The 19,506-nt window shown below is 42.7% G+C and overlaps 1 protein-coding gene across 1 annotated transcript; it reads left to right on the top strand.

The window, feature by feature from the left end:
• The first annotated feature begins 6,617 nt into the window (after window positions 1-6,617).
• Window positions 6,618-18,573, top strand: NPS (neuropeptide S). Its single transcript, XM_037803868.1, has 3 exons — window positions 6,618-6,639; window positions 16,618-16,745; window positions 18,397-18,573. The coding sequence occupies exons 1-3, from the start codon at window positions 6,618-6,620 to the stop codon at window positions 18,571-18,573; spliced, it is 327 nt and encodes a 108-aa protein (XP_037659796.1).
• The last annotated feature ends 933 nt before the right edge of the window (window positions 18,574-19,506 follow it).

The following is a 19,506-nucleotide window of genomic DNA, read 5'->3' as shown; positions in this document are numbered from 1 at the left end:
GGGGGACATGTGGGGCAGAACACAGGGTGGGCAGAAGACTTCCGGGTCTACCGGCAGGGATTCTGACCCAAATCTTCTCTGCCCGTTAGACAGGGAACAATCAAGAACATTCTTCCAATCTTTTAGACCAATTCAATCAAGACTAAGATCCAGAACTCTTCACGGTCCGTAACAAAGAGCCCTGACGACTATTAGTTTTTCTAAACTGAATGTTACGGCAACAGAAGCAAGTTTCGAAGGACTTTGCAAATTTAACCTAATACAATACGCTCCGAGGTGGACACTGTCTTCTTTCACACACACATGAAACTCTAAAAGGACACCAGTTAGAAGACTTCACCGCCTTACCTCTTGTACAAATGGCATATATTGTGAGAATGTTAAATAAGGGACAAGAAAACTATAACCTATGTAATCTTTCGACAGTGGTTCTCTTTTCCCATTCCAGTGGGGGAGCAGACTGTGACTGCCACCTCAAGAAAGAAAAGGGGGCCATTTAGGGGACTTTCTTGCAAGGCAGAAAGTGACGGTAAAAGGAAACCTTTCTATTCCCCAATGTCCTTTCTTCCCTCCCCTCACCCTGCCCACAATTAAAACTTGGTGGTAAAGGGAGTCAGCAGAAAATTCTTGGACAAATAATCAGGAAATACAAAAGCAGGGAGGTTTTAATCTCTGAAGGGACTTTATCATTTACTCTCAGGGCAGAAGGGGCGACCAAAGCAGAACAGAAAGCATGGCTGGGAGTTTTCTAAGCCAGGAAGAGGGCTGGAGGGGCGTCCCCAGGATTTCATCAGCCCTCAGGGACAGGGAGTGACCAAGCTGCCCCTGGGTGCTCCCCAAGGAAGAACGGAAGGCAACTGAGTGTAGACAGCCAACATCCTGGCGTGAGGGGTGGGGGCAGGCTGGGCAAGGGGGGGAACGGCCCCTCGGCGAGGCTGCAGGATGCACATGCCGGGGGCAGGTGGAGATGCCGGGATGTGGCCAAGGCAGGTGGAGTTTTGGGGGTGGAGGGCTGTGAGGAGGAGCACGGAGCAGTCTCAGACTTCTGCTGCAGAAGAGATGAGCCATATATGGGAACCCCTCTCAACTGACTGCCCCAGGAGCAGGGGCATCAGGGAAGACTCTCAAAGTCCGATTCCTTACCCCAAACACACTCGGTTGACCTGGGATGGCTGTTTCCACAGGAGAGCCTTATTGACCACTGGATTGGGCAAGTCTAAAATATCTCCAGACATGGAACTCCTTAAGAATCCTGGGATGGATCCCGAAGAGAAAGGAGCAAAGAGAAACTGCAGTGGCAATGGTTACTGTCCATTTAGCTGTGCCTCAGCTGTCTCATTAGGAAGATGAAAAACAAGTCTGCCCACGTTTACTAAGTTGTTTCCAGGATCACATATCTGAAAGCACTTTAAAAAGCAATGGATGTACTACACAAATGCAAGACTAAACGCAAGCTACTGCTGGTAATTGTGCAATCAGAGCCTGCGGGTGGATTCCCCACGCACTGTCTTGCTTTTCTGGCAGCACAATGAAGAAACCAGGCGGTGGTCATTCTGACTGCCTCCCACCCTCTTTTAGAGAAGAGAGAGAGGCTGTATAGCATCTGCAGATCTCAGAGACAAGTCTTCAGCTAATGGAAGGAATGGACAGGGAACAAACACAAGAAGCCACCAAGAAACCACCAATTCCAAACTTCCTACATCTTCTCCTCCTTTCCACGAAGCTGCGGTGCTCCTGTCCCAGCCAGGGTGACAGTGTGGTCCACCCTCACTCTGGAGCTTGATTAGATTTTCTCACAAAGCCACCGTGTGCCCCCGCCCTCCTCTTCTCTCATTCTCGCCCACACACATCCACACTTCTCAGGGATTTAATTTTTCATTCTGGCCAGCACCTGACCTGGATTCCAAATGTGTCTCAACTAAACATCTGACAAGAAGAAATGACACATATATTTAGAGTATATGAGATGCTTTCTTTGGGTCCTGCAACCTTTCATGGGTTCAGCAGTGGATTAGAGTATCTGTTACTAATTGTGTAGTTAAAATGTTAACCTGGTGCCCTTCACATTTTCGCGGGCCCTGGATTTAAATGATTAGTCTAAGGATGTGGGGTGGGAAGGTAAGGGCTGTGATACTGGAATGTAAACAGCCCACCCAGCTGTAGATTTCATACTTGTAATTAGGCTTTGATTTTCTTTCCTTCACAGAAAAATCAAGTATATGTAATATTCACTGATAGCTTCAGAATCCTAAACACAAGAGCGCAAAAAATGTTAAAAATTTCCTACAAAATAATGAGTTTGAGTCAAATAGAAATTTATCTTCACCCTGTTTGGGAGTCTGAAGTTCAGAAATCTCTGTCATTCAGAGAAAATAATGTGAAATTAGTTTTAGCTGGGAGAGCAAGATCATTTTGTAGAACCAAAGAAGAAGCTTCCACTAGATAAAGTTTCAAGTGGCATGGATTTATTGTCCATGAAAACACCCTAATAAAAGACTGTAAAGTTTAAATGGGTACATAGTTAGAGAAAACTATGGTACTCATAAAAACGAGATAGGAGAATCTATGGCTGAGATGTCGAAAGCCCTGGGGAAAATGAGAGAGGTTAAAAGCATAAACGGGTCCAGCCTAGACCCCAGTGCTGGGCAAGGGCTGCTCCTTTCCGCACCGCTGCTTTCCTCCTCACGATGCTCAGGATCAGTCCCGGGAAACTGCCCTCTGGAGGGGTGAGGGAGGGGAGCAATGGCTGCAGCAGGCAGGGCCCGACGCTGGAGGGCATCTCTGCACAGACCCTGGTCCTCTAGTGCCGGGACAGCTGGGTGGGGCCCACGCCCTGGCTGGGAGCTTATGGAAGTGGCCTTGGTATGTTTCAAGCTACAGGCCATTGCCTAACTTCTCGGTGCCTCGTTTCCACACCTGTTAACCAGGATCAGAATAGTCCCCGTCTCCCAGCATTGTGGAAATGAGGAAAGGAGGTAGTACATATGAAATGCTTGGCACGGCACCTGGTACATGTTACTCTCTTTCCCCCGCCCACTTTAGTCTACTCTCCTCTGGGAGGGGGTGGGGGGAGGGGGTGGGGAGAGGGGGAGGCAGAGAACGAAGAGGACCAGCCCGTGCTTTCCAGCAGAATATCCTACCTGGCTCAAGTCTGACGTCTTCCCAACCACAATGCCTCGGGGCACCTGTCTGTCATCTGGTCTCCCTTCTCAGCTTTGGACCTTCATCTCCACCTGGCCTCCCCAGCATCACCACACCACCTGGGGAGGGTCTTCCAATTTGCTCCTCTGACCTACGCCTCGTCCTTCCTCCTCTGCTCCCTGCCCCCTTCTTGTTCTGTATCATGTTGCTCTCCTGAGCCCACTGCCATGTGCAGTCAGCCAACCCCTTCTGGCTCCAACTGGCCATTGAACCGCATGTTTGTAAGCTGATGGTGTGATGATCCACCAGAGAGGGGGTGGGAGAGGGTGAGAAGGGAAAGATAACCAGAAACAAAGACTTCGGGAAATTGGGGGCATGGCCTCTGATAGGATCAGGGACTTTCATCCACAGCCACACCAGCACGTGGGTATAGACATGAGTAAGCTGATGGTTCTTGATGTCAGAAGGTAAAAATGGCTTCTGTTTTCTCAACAAATTAGGAGGCAAAACCATCAGTGCTAATGTGGTGTGTGTCGGGAGTGGGCTTGCAAGGGGGCCATAGATGGTTTAGAGGAAAGAATGTACAACACTGCCCTTTTGTATACTGAGAGAGAGGGCCTACTTACCAGGTACGTGATGTCTATGGGGCAGGATTGGGCTAACTAGAGATCCATGTCCAGGAATTGTAAAGTGAGGCTAGAGATATTGTTGTAGCATCTTCCTCTGATGATAACCTGAGTGAGGCTCAGAGAAGTACCACTTGGGTTTACTCAAGGTTGGAGTCTTCCCAGTTGTGTTCAATGGAGGACAAGAGAAGCACAGAAGTTACGGGCACTTTCAGGACATAATTATACTGATGAAAGGTGGGCTCTGAGCTGGGTGGAGGAGGAAGAGAGGGCATGAGGAGGGTGATGGAAGGTGAACACAGCATCAGAGCAGGAGACTGGCAGGTTTTGTGGGGCTGAAGATTTTCTGGAAAGGGAGTTCTAGAGTGGAGGAGCCAGAAGGGCAGAGAGTGGCGTGCTAGAAGTTGACATTGAGAGGTGGCACATATTTGGGTAGCTGAGATGAGCTCCTCTTATCTCCATGAATCCAATTATAGCTGTCAGTTAATGTCTGTCTCTAGACCCTCTTGATTCTCTCTGCATCTTTCCATCTCCATTGCCAGCCCCCGGCCCAAGGCCCCATCTTCTCATCTGGATCCCACCCCAGCCTGCAAAGCGGCCATCTGGCCACAGTTACTGACCCTCCTGAAGTCCTTTAAAGGTCTCTGTGGGCCTCAGAACAAGGTCAGGCTTCTCTGGCCTGGCACACAGGCCCTGCCTGGTTGGGACCCTAGTGTGTGCCCCCCACCCCTCAGACAGAGCCCCTCTTGGGTCCTCCAAAAACCATGAGCTCTTTTGCTGTCTCAGCTGGTCACATACTGATCTTATCCCCTCACCACCTTGAAGGACAAGTTCTGTTAGGTGCTGCCCACCCACCCCAACCCCACCTATACCCGTGAATTTCCTCCTTTGTGGTATTTACTTATCTCAGTGTCCCCAGAACCGCATGCAGTCCTGGCATATAACATGGAGTCCCAGTGAGGGTTTGAAGAATGCATGAGTGAAATGCTGGCTGCTGCAAGATCATTGCTGAAAATGCTTTCAGGAGGCTGCCCAGCCTCTGGCAGAGCAAGATGCTTTGTAACAAGATTTTCTCCTCTCATGGTGATTCCTTAGAAAGACCGTGATCTTATTAAGAAGAAAAGGTCCAGCGGAGACTCACCAGGTACCTAAATAGTAAACTATTGCTATCTGTATTAGTTAGGGTTCTCTAGGGAAACAGAATCAACAAGAGATATCTAAATAAAAGATTTTATAAAAGTGTCTCATGCAACTGGGGATGCATGAGTCCAAATTCCGTAGGGCAGGCAGCAGACTGGCAACTCCAATGAAGGTGTTTGATGAACTCCTCAGGCAGTGAACTGGCAACTCCGATGAACTCCTCAGGAAATGCTTTGCTGGCTAGCCTAAGAAGAAGTGAAGGTCCTCTATCAGTCTCACTTAAAAGTCTTCAACTGATTGGATTAAAACCAGCTGATTGCGCTTTCTCATTGTGGAAGACACTCCCTTTGTTGATGTAATCAGTTACAGCTGCAGCTAATTGACTGATGATTTAATAAACCAGCCTTCTTGTTTATTCACCAGCCACATATGTCCTTGCAGTAATGGTTAGGCCAGTGCTTGCTTGACCAGACACCTGGGTACCATCACCTGGCCAAGTTGACACACGAAACTAACCATCACAGTCAATGGCAGTTATACACGTCACCTTAAACCATACTTTATCTCTAAGTAGAGATCAATAGCAGATGTACATTTCACCTAACAATACTCCGCTGTCCTGGGTACAGCCAGAAATGCACTAAATCTCTCCAGAATAGGGTGCAAGTCCTTGGGTGACATTAACTCCTAAATTGATTTCCTTTAGCTTAAATACTGCAAAATGGACAATACAGCTTATGTCATATGATAAGGGGATAAGATAGAGAAGAAAGCAAAGATATTTACTTCACAGAATAATACAAACACATGCATAACAAAATAAGGAGGGAATATTCAGGCTGTCATAGTCCTCATTTCTATAACTGATCATGTGGTCATAGTTCATATTTATTACTACCTTCTTCCACTACCCATCCCATGTTCCCTTTACCCTCAGCAAGCACTTCAGCTGGCCAAAGTTCTTTGCCTGGTGGGGTGACCCAAACCTTCATTCCTGAAGTTTCTTGGCCATTGGTAGTTCTGCCTGGATTGGGTTATTGCAGTTTTCCATTGACTTTAATCACGGGGCATGGGAGTACTAAGAGACGCCCTAGGGGATCTCCTGTATTCCAGGAAAACTGTTCTTTATCTAGATTGTGTAGTTGCAGTGCTGTTGCCCCTTGAAAGTCAGGATCATTCAACCCCCTTCCTTGCCTGTTGATTCAGAGGCATAAGAAGCCCAAAGTGGCCAGGTGGCAGTCTTAACTTCCAGTTCAGTGGAATTATTGTTGTATTTCCTGGTGAAAGCACTCCTCTTTTTGGAAGAAAGACTTGTAGACCAGCAGAGCTTAAGCTTGCAGGGACAGGAAGCAAAAATTTTCCTAGTGGATCACTAGGAGTGATAGTGAGTGGTGCCACTCCTGTTTCCACCCCTTGATTCCTGGACCCATGAATCCTGGCTATGGGAGAAACAGCACCATAGAGAGGACACTGATTCAGAGCATACACATCCTCCTGGAGAACACTGCCCCAACCCTGCAAGGTATTGCCACCTAGTTGCTGCTGTAATTGAGTCTTCAACAGGCCATTCCACCGTTCTATCAACCCAGCTGCCTCTGGATGATGGGGAACATGGCAAGACCAGAGAATTCCATGAGCACATGTCCATTCCCTCACTTCATTTGCTGTGAAGTGGGTTCCTTGGTCTGAAGCAGTGCTGTGTGGGATACCATGACGGTGGATGAGGCATTCTGTAAGTCCACAGACGGCAGTTGTGGCAGGAGCATTTTGTGTAGGGAAGGCAAACCCATATCCAGAATGTGTGTCTATTCCAGTAATAACAAATCGCTGCCCCTTCCGTGATGGAAGTGGTCCAATGTAATCAACCTGCCACCAGGTAGCAGGCTGATCACCTCGGGGAACGGCGCCATATTGGGGACTGAGTGTGGGTCTCTGCTGCTGGCAGATTGGGCACTCAGCAGTGGCTGTGGCCAGGTCGGCCTTGGTGAGTGGAAGTCCATGTTGCTGAGCCCATGCATAACCTCCTTCCCTACCACCATGACCACTTTGTTCATGAGCCCATTGGGCAATGACAGAAGTGGCTGGGGAAAGAGGCTGATTGGTATCCACCAAATGGGTCATTTTATCCACTTGATTATTAAAATATACTTCTGCTGAAGTCACCCTCTGGTGAGCATCCACATGGGACATAAATATCTTCATGTGGTTTGCCCACTCAGAAAGGTCTATCCACATACCTCTTCTCCAGACTTCTTTGTCACCAATCTTCCAATCATGTTCCTTCCAAATCCCTGACCATCAGCCAAACCATTAGCAACAGCCCAGGAATCAGTAAACAAATGCACCTTGGGCCAGTTCTTCTTCCAAGCAAAATGACCGCCCAGGTGCATTGCTCTAAGTTCTGCCCACTGGGAGGATTTCCCCTTACCACTGTCCTTCAGGGACATCCCAGAAAGGGGCTGCAGTGCTGCAGCTGTCCACTTTCCGGTGGTGCCTGCATATCATGCAGAACCATCTGTAAACCAGGCCTGAGTTTTCTCTTCCTCAGTCAACTGATTGTAAGGAACTCCCCAAGATGCCATAGCTGTGGGCTGGGAAAGAGAAGGTAAGGTGGCAGGAGTGGGGGCCGTGGGCATTTGGGCCACTTCCTAATGTAACTTACTTGTGCCTTCAGGACCCGCTCAAGTTCTATCTCATATATACCATTTCCATGTTATGATGGAGTGCTGCTGTGCATGCCCAAATTTATGGCTTAGTGGGTCAGACAACACCCAACTCATGATAGGTAACTCATGGTAACTTGGTTGCCCATGGTTACGTGTTCTGTCTCTACTAAGGCCCAATAGCAGGCCAAAAGCTGTTTCTCAAATGGAGAGTAGTTATCTTCGGAGGATGGTAAAATCCTAAGAGCCTGTGTTGTGATTCTCCTATAGGAGCCTGCCAAAGGCTCCAAACAGCATCTCTATTTGCCACTGACACTTCCAGCACCATTGGATCAGCTGGATCTTATGGTCCAAGTAACAGAGCAGCTTGCACAGCAGCCTGGACCTGTCACAGAGCCTCAAAACTAGAAGCTTTTCTGGTCACTTGGTAAATGGGCCAGAGTAGCACATCCAAATGAGGAATATGCTGTCTCCAAAATCCAAAGAGACCAACTAAGCATTGTGCCTCTTTTTTGGTTATAGGAGGGGCCAGATGCAACAGCTTATCCTTCACCTTAGGAGGGATATCTTGACATGCCCCACACCACTGGGCACCTAGAAATTTTACTGAGGTGGAAGGCCCCTGTATTTTTGTTCGATTTATCTCCTATCCTCTGACATGCAAATACCTTACCAACAAATCTAGAGTAGTTGCTACTTCTTGCTCACTAGGTCCAATCAAAATGACCTCATCAATATATTGGACCAGTGTGATGCCTTGTGGGAGGGAGATCTCTGCAGACAATATTATGGCATAGGGCTGGAGAGTGGATACACCCCTGAGGTAGCACAGTAAATGTATACTGCTGGCCTTGCATCTGTTTATGGTGGTCCTTACTAACATCTATTGAGGAAAAAAGCATTTGCCAGATAAATAGCTGCATACTAGGTACCAGGGGATGTGTTGATTTGCTCAAGCAATGATGCCAATCAGGAACAGCAGCTGTAATTGGAGTCACCACCTAGTTAAGCTTATGATAATCCACAGTCATCCTCCAAGAGCCTTCTGTTTTCTGCACAGGCCAAATAGGAGAGCTGAATGATGATGTGGTGGGAATCACCACCCCTGCATCCTTCAAGCCCTTAAGAGTGGCATAATCTCTGCAATCCCTCCAGGAATCTGGTATTGCTTCTGGTATACTATTTTGCTAGGCAGGGGCAGTTCTAGCAGCTTCCATTTGGCCTTTCCCACCATGATAGCCCTCATTTCATGAGACAGGGAACCAATGTGAGGATTCTGCCAGGTGCTGAGTATGTCTATTCCAATTATGCATTCTGGAATTGGGGAAATAACCACAGAATGGGTCTGGGGACCCACTGGACCCACTGTGAGATGGACCTGAGCTAAAATCCCATCAATCACCTGACCTCCATAAGCCCCAACTCTGGTGGACCAGAGTGACATTTTGGGTCTCCTGGAATTAATGTCACTTCTGAACCAGTGTCTAATAATCCCCAAAATATCTGATCATTTGCTTTTCCCCAAGGCACTGTTACCCTGGTAAAAGGCTGTAGGTCCCCCTGGGGAAGGCTGGCAGGAAGAACAACAGTATAAATTTTTGGCAGTGTAACAGGGTCCTTCCCCAAGGGTACTTGGCCTTCCCCTCATTCAAGGGGCTCTGGATCTGTAAACTGTCTCAAGTCCAGGATTGGATTAAGGAGCTGTGACTCTCTGTTTTTGTAATTCAAGGTAGACTTTTGTTCACTTGACCTAGAATTTTTCTGCTTATACAGCTCAAACAAGAATTTAGTAGACTGCCCACCTATTTTACTGCTAGGTACTCCGTGATCTACTAGCCAACACCATAAGTCTCTGTGAGTCAGACTATTTTGATTGCTGTTTTGAGCCTGTTTTCCATTATGGTAGCCACACCCACCTTGTCTTTGGCAATTAACTGCTGCCATGTGGCTTCTGCTGACTTGAGACCTGATTATCCCCATTGTGTTTAAGTGACAGCAGTTCCCACAGTAATATCTGACCTATAGAGAATGGTGACTACAGAGCTCTTCAGGGATGATGGAGCTAGTCTTACAAATTTATTCCTCACAGTCCTGGTAAAAGGTGTGTCCTCTGCACATTCCAGGGGTGTGTGAGCAGATCTTCCAAGATGAATCCACTCTAACAGTCCAATCTGTCTAACCCTTTGAATCCCCTCCTTTGCATTATACCAGGGCAGTTCTGGCATTCTGACCTCAGGTAATGTCGGCCACCTTTTGATCCACGTTTCAGCCACCCACCCAAACTGTTAACTCCCTTTCTAACCCCTCAATCTACAACATTTAATGCAGAATTGCTGCTTAGTGGGCTGATATCAATAAATTCATCCTGATCCAACTTTATATTCCTTTCACCATTATCCCACACCCTTAATGTCCATTCCCATGCATGTTCCCCTGATTTCTCTCTGTTGGAAAACTCATGCAGTTCCTTTGGACTATAGCGTACTTCCTCATGGGTCATGCTTTGTACCTCATCCTTTGGGGCAAGTTGGGACTTTAGTTATAGGTCTTAAAGCAAGGACTGGTGGTGTGGGTGGGTCATGAAAAATATTAGAAGTATCCTTCAAGCCACTTACCTCAGGACATCCTGTGGCAGTTTCATTTTGTGAAACAGGATTAATCTCTCCAAACAGAAGAATGAGGGCTGCTTCCTCAGGGGATGTGATTACAGGTTTAGCAGGCACTGAAGGGTTCATCTCTTTAGATGGAGGTTGGATGACAGGCTCCTCAGAGCAGACTGGAGATCAGGAAGCTGTTTCCTCAAAGCAAGCTGGAGATTTGGTAGCTGTCTCCTCACCACAGACTGGGGGGGGGGGGCTGTTTTCCTCAGGACAGACCACTAAAGGTATATCTAACAAAGACTCAGCAGTATCCAGAGTTCCAGTGCCCTCACTGCCATTGTTATCAATCAATATATCCCCATCCCAAGTTTCAGGATCCCATTCTTTTCAAATCAATGCCTTTACTTTAACAGCAGACATCCAGTAAGGTTGAGATTTTAGCTTACATTATAAACCTACAACTTGCACAATGAGACTCTGGGTCTCCTTTTCAGAAATCTCAAGTCTGTGGCCATAGGAAATAAGATTTTCTTTCAGAGTACAAATGGAAACCTTTACATCTGTCATAATGGCACTTAAGTTTCAAATTTGAAGACTTTAGCTCATTCCTTTCTCTAGTAACTTTATACAGCATATCTAAGAGCAACCAGCCAACATCATTATACTTCTTAACTCTGCAAAACTCTGTTAAAGTGTCAGAAACACTGTCACCCAGAGCCTTGATTTGTACAAGAATATGATTAGGAGAATCAAACAGTGATATTTTGCATGTCTCCTTTGCCAACTCATGCCATGGACTGTCAGTGACATCTTGATTATTGAAAATGGAGTCATTAGTGCCCTTGAATCTAGTCAGAGTAGAAAACCAATTGTAAAAGTCCATTTTAAGATTCTGTTTCTCAAGAACCACTCTCAGTACCCAGTTGTATTAGGTAGGGTTCTCTAGGGAAACAGAATCAACAAGAGATATCTAAATTAAAGATTTTATAAAAGGGTCTTACGCAATTGTGGGGGTGCATGAGTCCAAATTCCATAGGGCAGGCAGCAAACTGGCAACTCCAATGAAGGTGTTCAATGAACTCCTGAGGCAGAAAACTGGCAACTTCTATGAACTCCTCAGGAAATGCTTCGCTGGTTAGCCAAAGAAGAAGCAAAGGTCCTCTATCTGTCTCGCTTAAAATTCTTCAACTGATTGGGTTAAATCCAGCGGATTGAATTCTCTCATTATGGAAGACATGCCCTTTGTTGACATCATCAGTTACAGCTGCAGCTAATCGACTGGTGATTTAACAAATCAGTCTTCTGGTTTATTAACCAGCCACAAATGTCCTTGAAGTAATGGTTAGGCCAGTGCTTGCTTGACCAGACACCTGGGTACCATCACCTGGCCAAGTTGACACATGAACCTAACCATCACACTACCACATCAGTGACTGATGGAATTTACTAAACAAAATGCCAGGTGTGATATGATGAAACTATGTCTAATGTAACTGCGACCTTCTTAAAAACAAATTCAGTGAGTCATTAAAATAAAACCAAGTATAAGAAAAGTAGTACTATGTGCAGAAGTTTGTAACTAAGAGCATATGTCAGTGACAAAACCAAAACAAAAAAACAAAAACAAACTAGTAGTATATTTTATTACTAATTATTAAATAAACAAGTAACATAAAAACCATTTATCTCAAATACTACTGCCTTCCATGGTTCCTGAAAATAACTCATTGAATCTAAGATTCTATCCATTGTCAGAAACACCTTATTTTATGCATCACCAAGAAAGAAAAAAATATTTTATCAATTAACTGCGTGGTACTGTGATTGTAAGATGCACCCCAGCCCCACCTGTCTGTCACTTCCAGGAGAGAGAAAAGGAGTGTATTTATATCTAGAGTGTGTTTGTATCTAGAACAGTGGCTCTCAACAGGGAGGAACTTTGCAACCCCCTTGCAATCCTCGGGGATATTTGGCAATGTCTAGAGACATCTTTATCACCCTTGGGGCCTGTGCTACTGATATATAGTGGGTAGAGACCAGCTGTGACGCTAAGCATCCTACAATGCACAGGAAATCTCCCCAACAACCGAGAATCATCCAGCCCAATATGTTAATGATGACACAGTTGAGAAAGTGCTCTAAAACAAGCAGAGACAATTGCTTGCACTTTTTACTTTCTGCCAAAATGAGTATCATCATCATTTTCTTTGCCTTTTACATCCATAGAACATTGCTCTTAAGCATTAGACCCATTCAGAATGCCTGTGTGACAACTCTAACAAAGCATTTCAGGAGCAACCACGAATTGGGGCAATGATTTATTTCAGTAAATTAACCAAAGCTCTGCACAAGCCTTTATCTCTCCTGCTCTAGTATAAAACCAGGAAATGCACTTAGCCACATTCTGCATTTTAATTATGCTTTCAGAGGATATAACAGTTGTATGAATTAAGAAGCAGTAAAATTAAATTGATTTTCCCATATATGCTGAAAGATTCAGGGCTTAATATGTATTATAATTAGGGACAGCAGAATCAATCATAAAAAATATTTTTTAACACCAAAACCCTAAATTGCACTGAACTGCTAATCCTTCTTGCTTGTTATTTGTTTCCTTAAGTTCATTTTAACACATTTCTAAGTCCTAGTTTGGGCAAGGAGCTAAACCCAGTAGCAATAAAGTTGGTCCTTGGAGGAATTTTCCCCATGTTGTAACAGGAAACTCTAAAAATTAGAAAAGAAAAAGCCTTCTTTGATCTTTCTGGTCTAAAATATGTCTGATTTGATGCACCTGAAATTCTGAGTGATGACTCAGAAAGCATCTCTGAATATTTCAGGGTTAACCAATGAAAAGCAAAAGTCAAAAAGTATTTGATCCTTCTCTCCCTGGTTTTCACTCTGATGTCATGAGGAAATATGTTGAAAAGGGCTTGGGTGACTCTAAAACAGTTACATTATGACAAATAAGACAGCCATTAAATTCCAAGTCTGAGTTGTGTGCTAACCTGCCCTTTAGGTGTTAACAAGGGGATTTGCATGTTCTAATTGCACCATAAATATCCCTCTTAGACATTGCACTACAGGTACAGTCATCAGAGGAGACAGTCCAGTCTCAGGCAAAGCTCTGGAGGCTGGTAGAAGGCAGGATGTCTTTTAGGCTTCTGACTTCTCTCTCATTTCTTCTCTCCCATTTCTTCTCTCCAAGTCTTGTCCAAAGCCACCCCAAATTTTCAGGTACCCAGTGCTTTACATTCTCTCTCCTCCCCACAAAAACTGGTCGAAATACGTCCTTCCCAAAACTCAGCTCCCAGTATAAATTACCCTTTTGGTTAGATCATTATTTGATATGTACATTATGACTATGTAAATGGTATTCACAGGTGAATCAAGTAGTAGTTAACTACGGTGACTTTTCTTTCTTATAAAGTTTGTTTTCATTGGAGTGAATATGTGTTTCTCATTTTCTTTTGCTGTTTTGTGTAGATTTGTCACACATTCTCCACCAATCACCTAATTCTCTTGTCAAGACACTCAGACATGCCAGGCATTCCATGGGTTTCAACTTCTTGCAGAGGTCTCTCAAAGTCTTCTGAACCACTCTAATCTGGACCTGTTGCCCTCTAATAATTCATTCAGGGATCACTCTTGACTGTCATTCTGGAAATTTTCTTCCTGTCTTTCTTTCTTGTATTGATCTCCTGTGTCATGTATCTCACTACTTCCTCTTCATAGGTTTACAGATTTATTTTGGTGGAGCACATCCTGGAGTAGCTTCCTGAGAAAGAGTGCATGGAAAGCAAATTTTTGAGACTTTACATAACTGGAAATGTTTACTATTTTCTTGCATTCTAGGTTGGAAATAATTTTTCTCCAGAATTTTTCAGTCACTGTTTATTGACTTCTAGTTCTCAGTGTTGTTTTCCAGAAGTACAAAGTCATTCTGATTTCTGAGTCTTTGTAGATAAGCTAAAAGATAATAGTACTCAATTTACTGAAATTTTATGATGACATATTTTATCCATGTGCTGCACACTTGGTGAGTCCTTTCCATCTGGAAAGTCATAACTTTCTATCCTGGGAAATGTTCTTAAAATTTTTTGTTGATGATTCTCCATTCCCTCATCCCCTCTCCAGTTTTTCTATCCTCTTTTCCAGAATTCTTGTTTTCTGTAAATTGAACCTGTGGACTTGATTCTATTTTTGTTTTGTTTTGTTTTGTTTTGTCTTTCTTTTAGGCATTTGTCTGATTTTTTCTGTAATTTCTGAAATTTTTTAACTCTGTTTAAATCATTATACTGAGTTTTTCATAGTTTTCATTTCCATGAGCCATTTTTTGCCCTTTAAATATATCCTTTAAATAGTTTCCTTTTCTTCTTTTGTTTATACAGTGCCTTCTATTTTATCTCAGATTACATTTTAAAGTTTCATCCCTGCATTTTTCTTATTTCCTTCAACTTTTTTGTTTTATTTTGATCTTTCATAAATCAAATACTTTTGCTTCAGACTCCTCTCCCCTTATCCTTGTTCTTATTGGTTTATGCTTTCATACATGTCACTATTTCAGTTGGGTCTCTGGGTGTCTGTTTATAAGTGGGCACTAAAAAGTTCAAGGAAGTTTTTTTGTGCATTACTGGAAATTGTCAACTGTGGACTTCAGCAGATTGTGACTGGCTGGTCATTTTATCAGGAAACCGTGATGTCTATATTGCTATGGTTTTCCTCTTCCCAGAGAAGGATCTTCAGCTCACTTCTCTGGAGCTTTGTCAAGGTGGATGGCCATGAGTCTCAGCACTGAGAGTCTGATACTTGTCCAACCTTCGTTTTCAGTAGGGTACCCCTCACTCCTATACCTGATTCTCCTAGTCAGGAGACCCTTGTTTTACCTTTTCCTTAGAATAAACTTCCAGTGTCCTGCCTAAGCCAGGGAGCATAAATCATCCGGACATGGGAAGTTGGGGAGGGAATGTAGATTCTAACTGATCCTTAAAGAAACTTCCAACAAATCCTCCTCTTTGTAGTACCACCTTCCCTACCAGATCCAAAAGTACCTGGTTCATGAATACGTGAGTCTATTGAGGGTCTGTTACTAAACTACTATTTTAGCAGGCACCTTTCTCAGATTTAATGGAATAGTGTTGCTGTAGCCTTCTCCCTCATTCTTTTTGTTCTTCTTGGTTTATTTTATCTGGATTTAAAAAGAGAACAAAAGTAAAGGTGTGTTCAGTTCCATGGTAAGTCTTAAGACCCTTTATCTCCCAATTTCATTATGATGCCCCTCAAAGGACACCGGGAAAAGGTACTTAGATCACTTGCCCCAACCCCTATCATGGGAATAATCCCTGTGATCTCGTTTCTCTTGAGAGTCTGGGTCACCTGCTTTTCTTTGTGTTGGGCAAAGTGTGATCATATGGCTGACAGCTACATGAGACTCATGGAGAGTGACAGTTCCCAAAAGGAAGGAACACAGCACTGACAGGAAGCACATGTCCCAGACACAGGACAACTTTGTCCTCCAAAAGGTGCTGATCCTGAGCAGGTTTTCTATTCAAAGTATGTTGGCTTCATCTCAGGAACACTAGTTATCCAAGCAGAAACCACTTCCATTGTAAGCCTCAGCAACATCTGTTCACACTTAGCATCCCCAAATCAATGTCTCAGTACAGATGTCCATTGAAGTGTAAGGAGAGCAGAGGCATCCTGGAGAAATTCCATACTCAGGAGAGAAAAAGGAGGTCCCAGCAGGCAGGGTGTCCCAGCACTCTGGGTCTTGGGCTTTGGGGGTACACATGGAGAGGGGGTTGGACAGTGCTCTTCCTTTATTTGGATGATAGTGGCAAAGGGCCACTGATTTAACCACTGAAGTCCTAAAGGAAGGAACTGTCATGTGGGAAATGTAACTAATGTGCGTGTCTGTGTGTGTGTGGTTTAAGTAGATTCTTCTTCTTATAAGGATTCCTTTGGTGGTAATCTCTGCAATAAGATGTCTGGGATACATCCAAGGAAATAATTCATACTTTTTAAGTGTTTAAACTCTAAGCTAAACCAACTTTTGATTCCTTATGAGACCTTGCGCCGTCTATGTCAGTATGATGCAATCTAGAAGACAATGCTTTTGAAGGACTTCTTAAAATGTCAAACTTTAAATGTAAGTCAATCATTGGTAGCTCAATGACATTGCCTATATGTTATTGTCCTTTTCCTACTTAACGAGAACAAAAGGCCACAGGCTTACCAATTAGTCACATATGATGGGACGTGATGACATTTTTACTCCTGAACTTTTCTCATATAAAAGGGTCACCCAAGGAAGAGCTGACAGTGAGTACGAAGAATTTGGCAATCAAACCACCTATCTGCACAGATTTTGGGAAGTCCAAAATGATTAGGTAAAAGACTGCATTTTCCATGGAGAAAAATGTTAACTTTTTATATGCGTTTTTACTTAAGCTTGCCTAGACGAGACTAATCTGAGTTTTTCTTCCCTACTCTGCAGATCGTTAAGATTCAATCTTATTCTAGTTCTGTCGATTTCCATGATGCATATATTTTGGTGTTATCCAGTTTCATCTTCTAAGGTAAGGGTTTTGCCTCTATTTTTGATAAATATAATTTATAATTAAATAAATTATATTTAATAATTTCCTTTATTGTCAGAGCTTCCAATTAAACAATATAAGCAGAGTCAACAGTTAGTAAAACTAAACATGTTTATGTGACTATAGGTAACATGAGACTATATTAAAATCTCTCCACTGCATAGGAAAAGATTCATTTCAATGTAAAATGTTACTTTTTTGCCCATGATAATTTATTTATCCCACATGCACGCACTCATAATCAAAGAGATCATTTAACCAATGCAACTACATTAAAAATACAATGGATCATTTTTCAAAAATAGCCCATTTTCCAATTTTACAAAAATGGGAACTCCTATAGATAAATAGATAAAATGTTAGATCTCAATAAAATGTTCACATAAAATATTAATTCATACATTTATTTAAGAATATTGATTGAGCTCCTATGTTTTATGCATTGAACTATTCAAGACATTTGGAAAATGAAAGTCTTTCTTCAGACTATTTGATAATATTTCTATGTGTAGTTCAGTTGTTTTTACATCAATACTTTATTTAAGATGTGAAAATATCTTTGATCACTGATGGTGTTTTGAACTTTATCCTTTACTAATCTTAATCTGGCACACTGTAACTACTGAGATCAACATAATTTATGAAACTACTTTTAGGATAGAGAGATGTCACATAAAGTAGTAAATATATATCCACCTGTAATGATACAGCTATTTATATTATCGGTCTTCTCAACAATCTTTGCATCTGTCATTTTTCTATTTCTTGTTACTTAGCATGGGTTGCACCCCATTTTTAACTCCTGTGAGCATTCAATACTAATTTAGTTGTTGATTCTATTAAGACACCATATTGATCAAATTGAGGAGTCAGAATCCATAAATTAGTCTATTTTCTCAAGTGTTTTCCTAATTACTTTTTATTCTACCCTGAAGTTTTGAATATGGCATTTCTGTTGAATAAAAGGCACTCATGTGGATTCACTTTTAAGAGATAACGTGCATTCTTCTAATGTACTTGTGAGGTCTTCTTATCCATAATGAAATGTTTCTCATTTTACTGCATTTTCCACATTTCTATTTTTGCATGTGACAACTTTGTTCTTATAACTCCATCATGTAGTACTGGTGTGGACGCTATTCATGTCAACCTAATATTTAGGGTAAATGAGTATGCAGACAAACGACTAACAGGTTTTTATAAAATTTGTTGCGAACTTCATAAAGTCCATCAACCAGGCAAATAGACAGCAAAGTGCATCATATCTTTTGGGGGATGTTTACACTCATAGCCAGAACTGATGCATTTCTTTTGCCATATGAAGGTGGCACCATGAATATTTCTGGGAAGAACTGGAATGCTTCCCTTCCTGAAATGACTCATAGGTCCCTTGCTGCTGGGCCTTAAAAAGAGATGGCATTATATCATGTTTAAATTTCCTTTGTTAACACAGGCAAAACACATAGTGGGTGTTCAAATGAGGCTTTTTGAGAGACTTTCCTATGCCTGATATTTCTGGAACTCTCTGTGACTGTTTCCAGATCCAGAAAAGAAAACTTGTTACTATTTAAAATAAACTTTTAAACCTGAAAGCTGTATTCTCTCCTCCTTCCCCCATCTGAATTGCCAGGTGTCTGGAAAATCTGATTACTTTCTCATCCTGCTGAACAGCTGCCCACCCAGGATGGACAGGAGCGAGGAACTGGCTTTTCTAAAGCCAATTTGGGAGAACACGTTCATGAAAAGGTCCTTTCGCAATGGAGTTGGCACAGGGATGAAAAAAACTTCCTTCCAAAGAGCAAAATAGTGAATAAATGTGGAAAGGACTCTGTGAATTAATCTCAGACACTTCAGAGTGCAACTAATGTGCTAAAAGTTAGTTGTATCTTTATCATTAAGTATTGGTTTGCTCTCGATTCTTAAGTAGCTTTCCTCTCCTAACTGGTAAAGAAAAACTGAATTAAAGATATATGTAAACTCATCTCAAACTTCCACAAATGGGAGGAAAAGAACTATTCATATGGTCAGTAAGTTTCTTGAGGGGGCATGGGCACATTTGCTTTGATTTTAAATTGGCCATCAATTTTGAACATTTTACTGTTATGACAATGAAATTATTTTTTCCTGCCTGTAATATCATTACAAAGAATACTGTAGTGTGTGTATTTTACATAATATATAATATTATATAGTATATGTAATATTACTATATATCCCATATTTACATGAAACTTCTTTTTTGTATGGTTTTCTCAAATGGCTTAGCAGGACCGAATTCCTTTGGGATGTGCCTGTTCAATTTCTGAGAGTCTTGTGAAGTTAACCAAAGTTAAGATTACTGGTTTAGTTGTGTTCTCATCAACCAATTGGCTGATACCAGGAACAAACCTCAGATCCCTCCAGATGGAATTTCTACTGCCCATTCCAATTCCAGATATACTTAGATATGGATTGTTTTTTGTGTGAACATTTGTTGCATTTTGAAAACATAGTTAACCATGGAATAGAGACTGTCGGTTTGTTCTGTGCTGTGGGGGGACCTGTTTGTGAGCTCACCCCCCAAACTGTGCTGAGTAACATCCCATTCCCACCATCCCAAGGAAGGACCCAGAACCCCTTCCACTGAAACTACTAACATTGCTTTTAAAAGAGGATAATGTTATGTTACGTTATTGTTTCAAAGGCATAATGTTAATAAAATGCATAATCCGTGTTTGATTCTGCAACATGCTAAGAGTTC

This window comes from Choloepus didactylus, chromosome 15 (assembly GCF_015220235.1).
Source record: "Choloepus didactylus isolate mChoDid1 chromosome 15, mChoDid1.pri, whole genome shotgun sequence".
Lineage (NCBI taxonomy): Eukaryota > Metazoa > Chordata > Mammalia > Pilosa > Megalonychidae > Choloepus > Choloepus didactylus.
The sequence above is the reverse complement of the archived record's forward strand: the minus strand, read 5'-3'. Positions and strand labels throughout refer to the sequence as shown.

Excerpts from the sequence above, each read along its gene's own strand:
- NPS (XM_037803868.1), top strand. The coding sequence starts at position 6,618 with ATGACGGTGGATGAGGCATTCT. Across the intron at positions 6,640-16,617 it reads GACGGTGGATGAGGCATTCT|CTTGCCTAGACGAGACTAAT; the intron begins GTAAGTCCACAG and ends TTTTTACTTAAG. Across the intron at positions 16,746-18,396 it reads ATCCAGTTTCATCTTCTAAG|GTGTCTGGAAAATCTGATTA; the intron begins GTAAGGGTTTTG and ends CTGAATTGCCAG.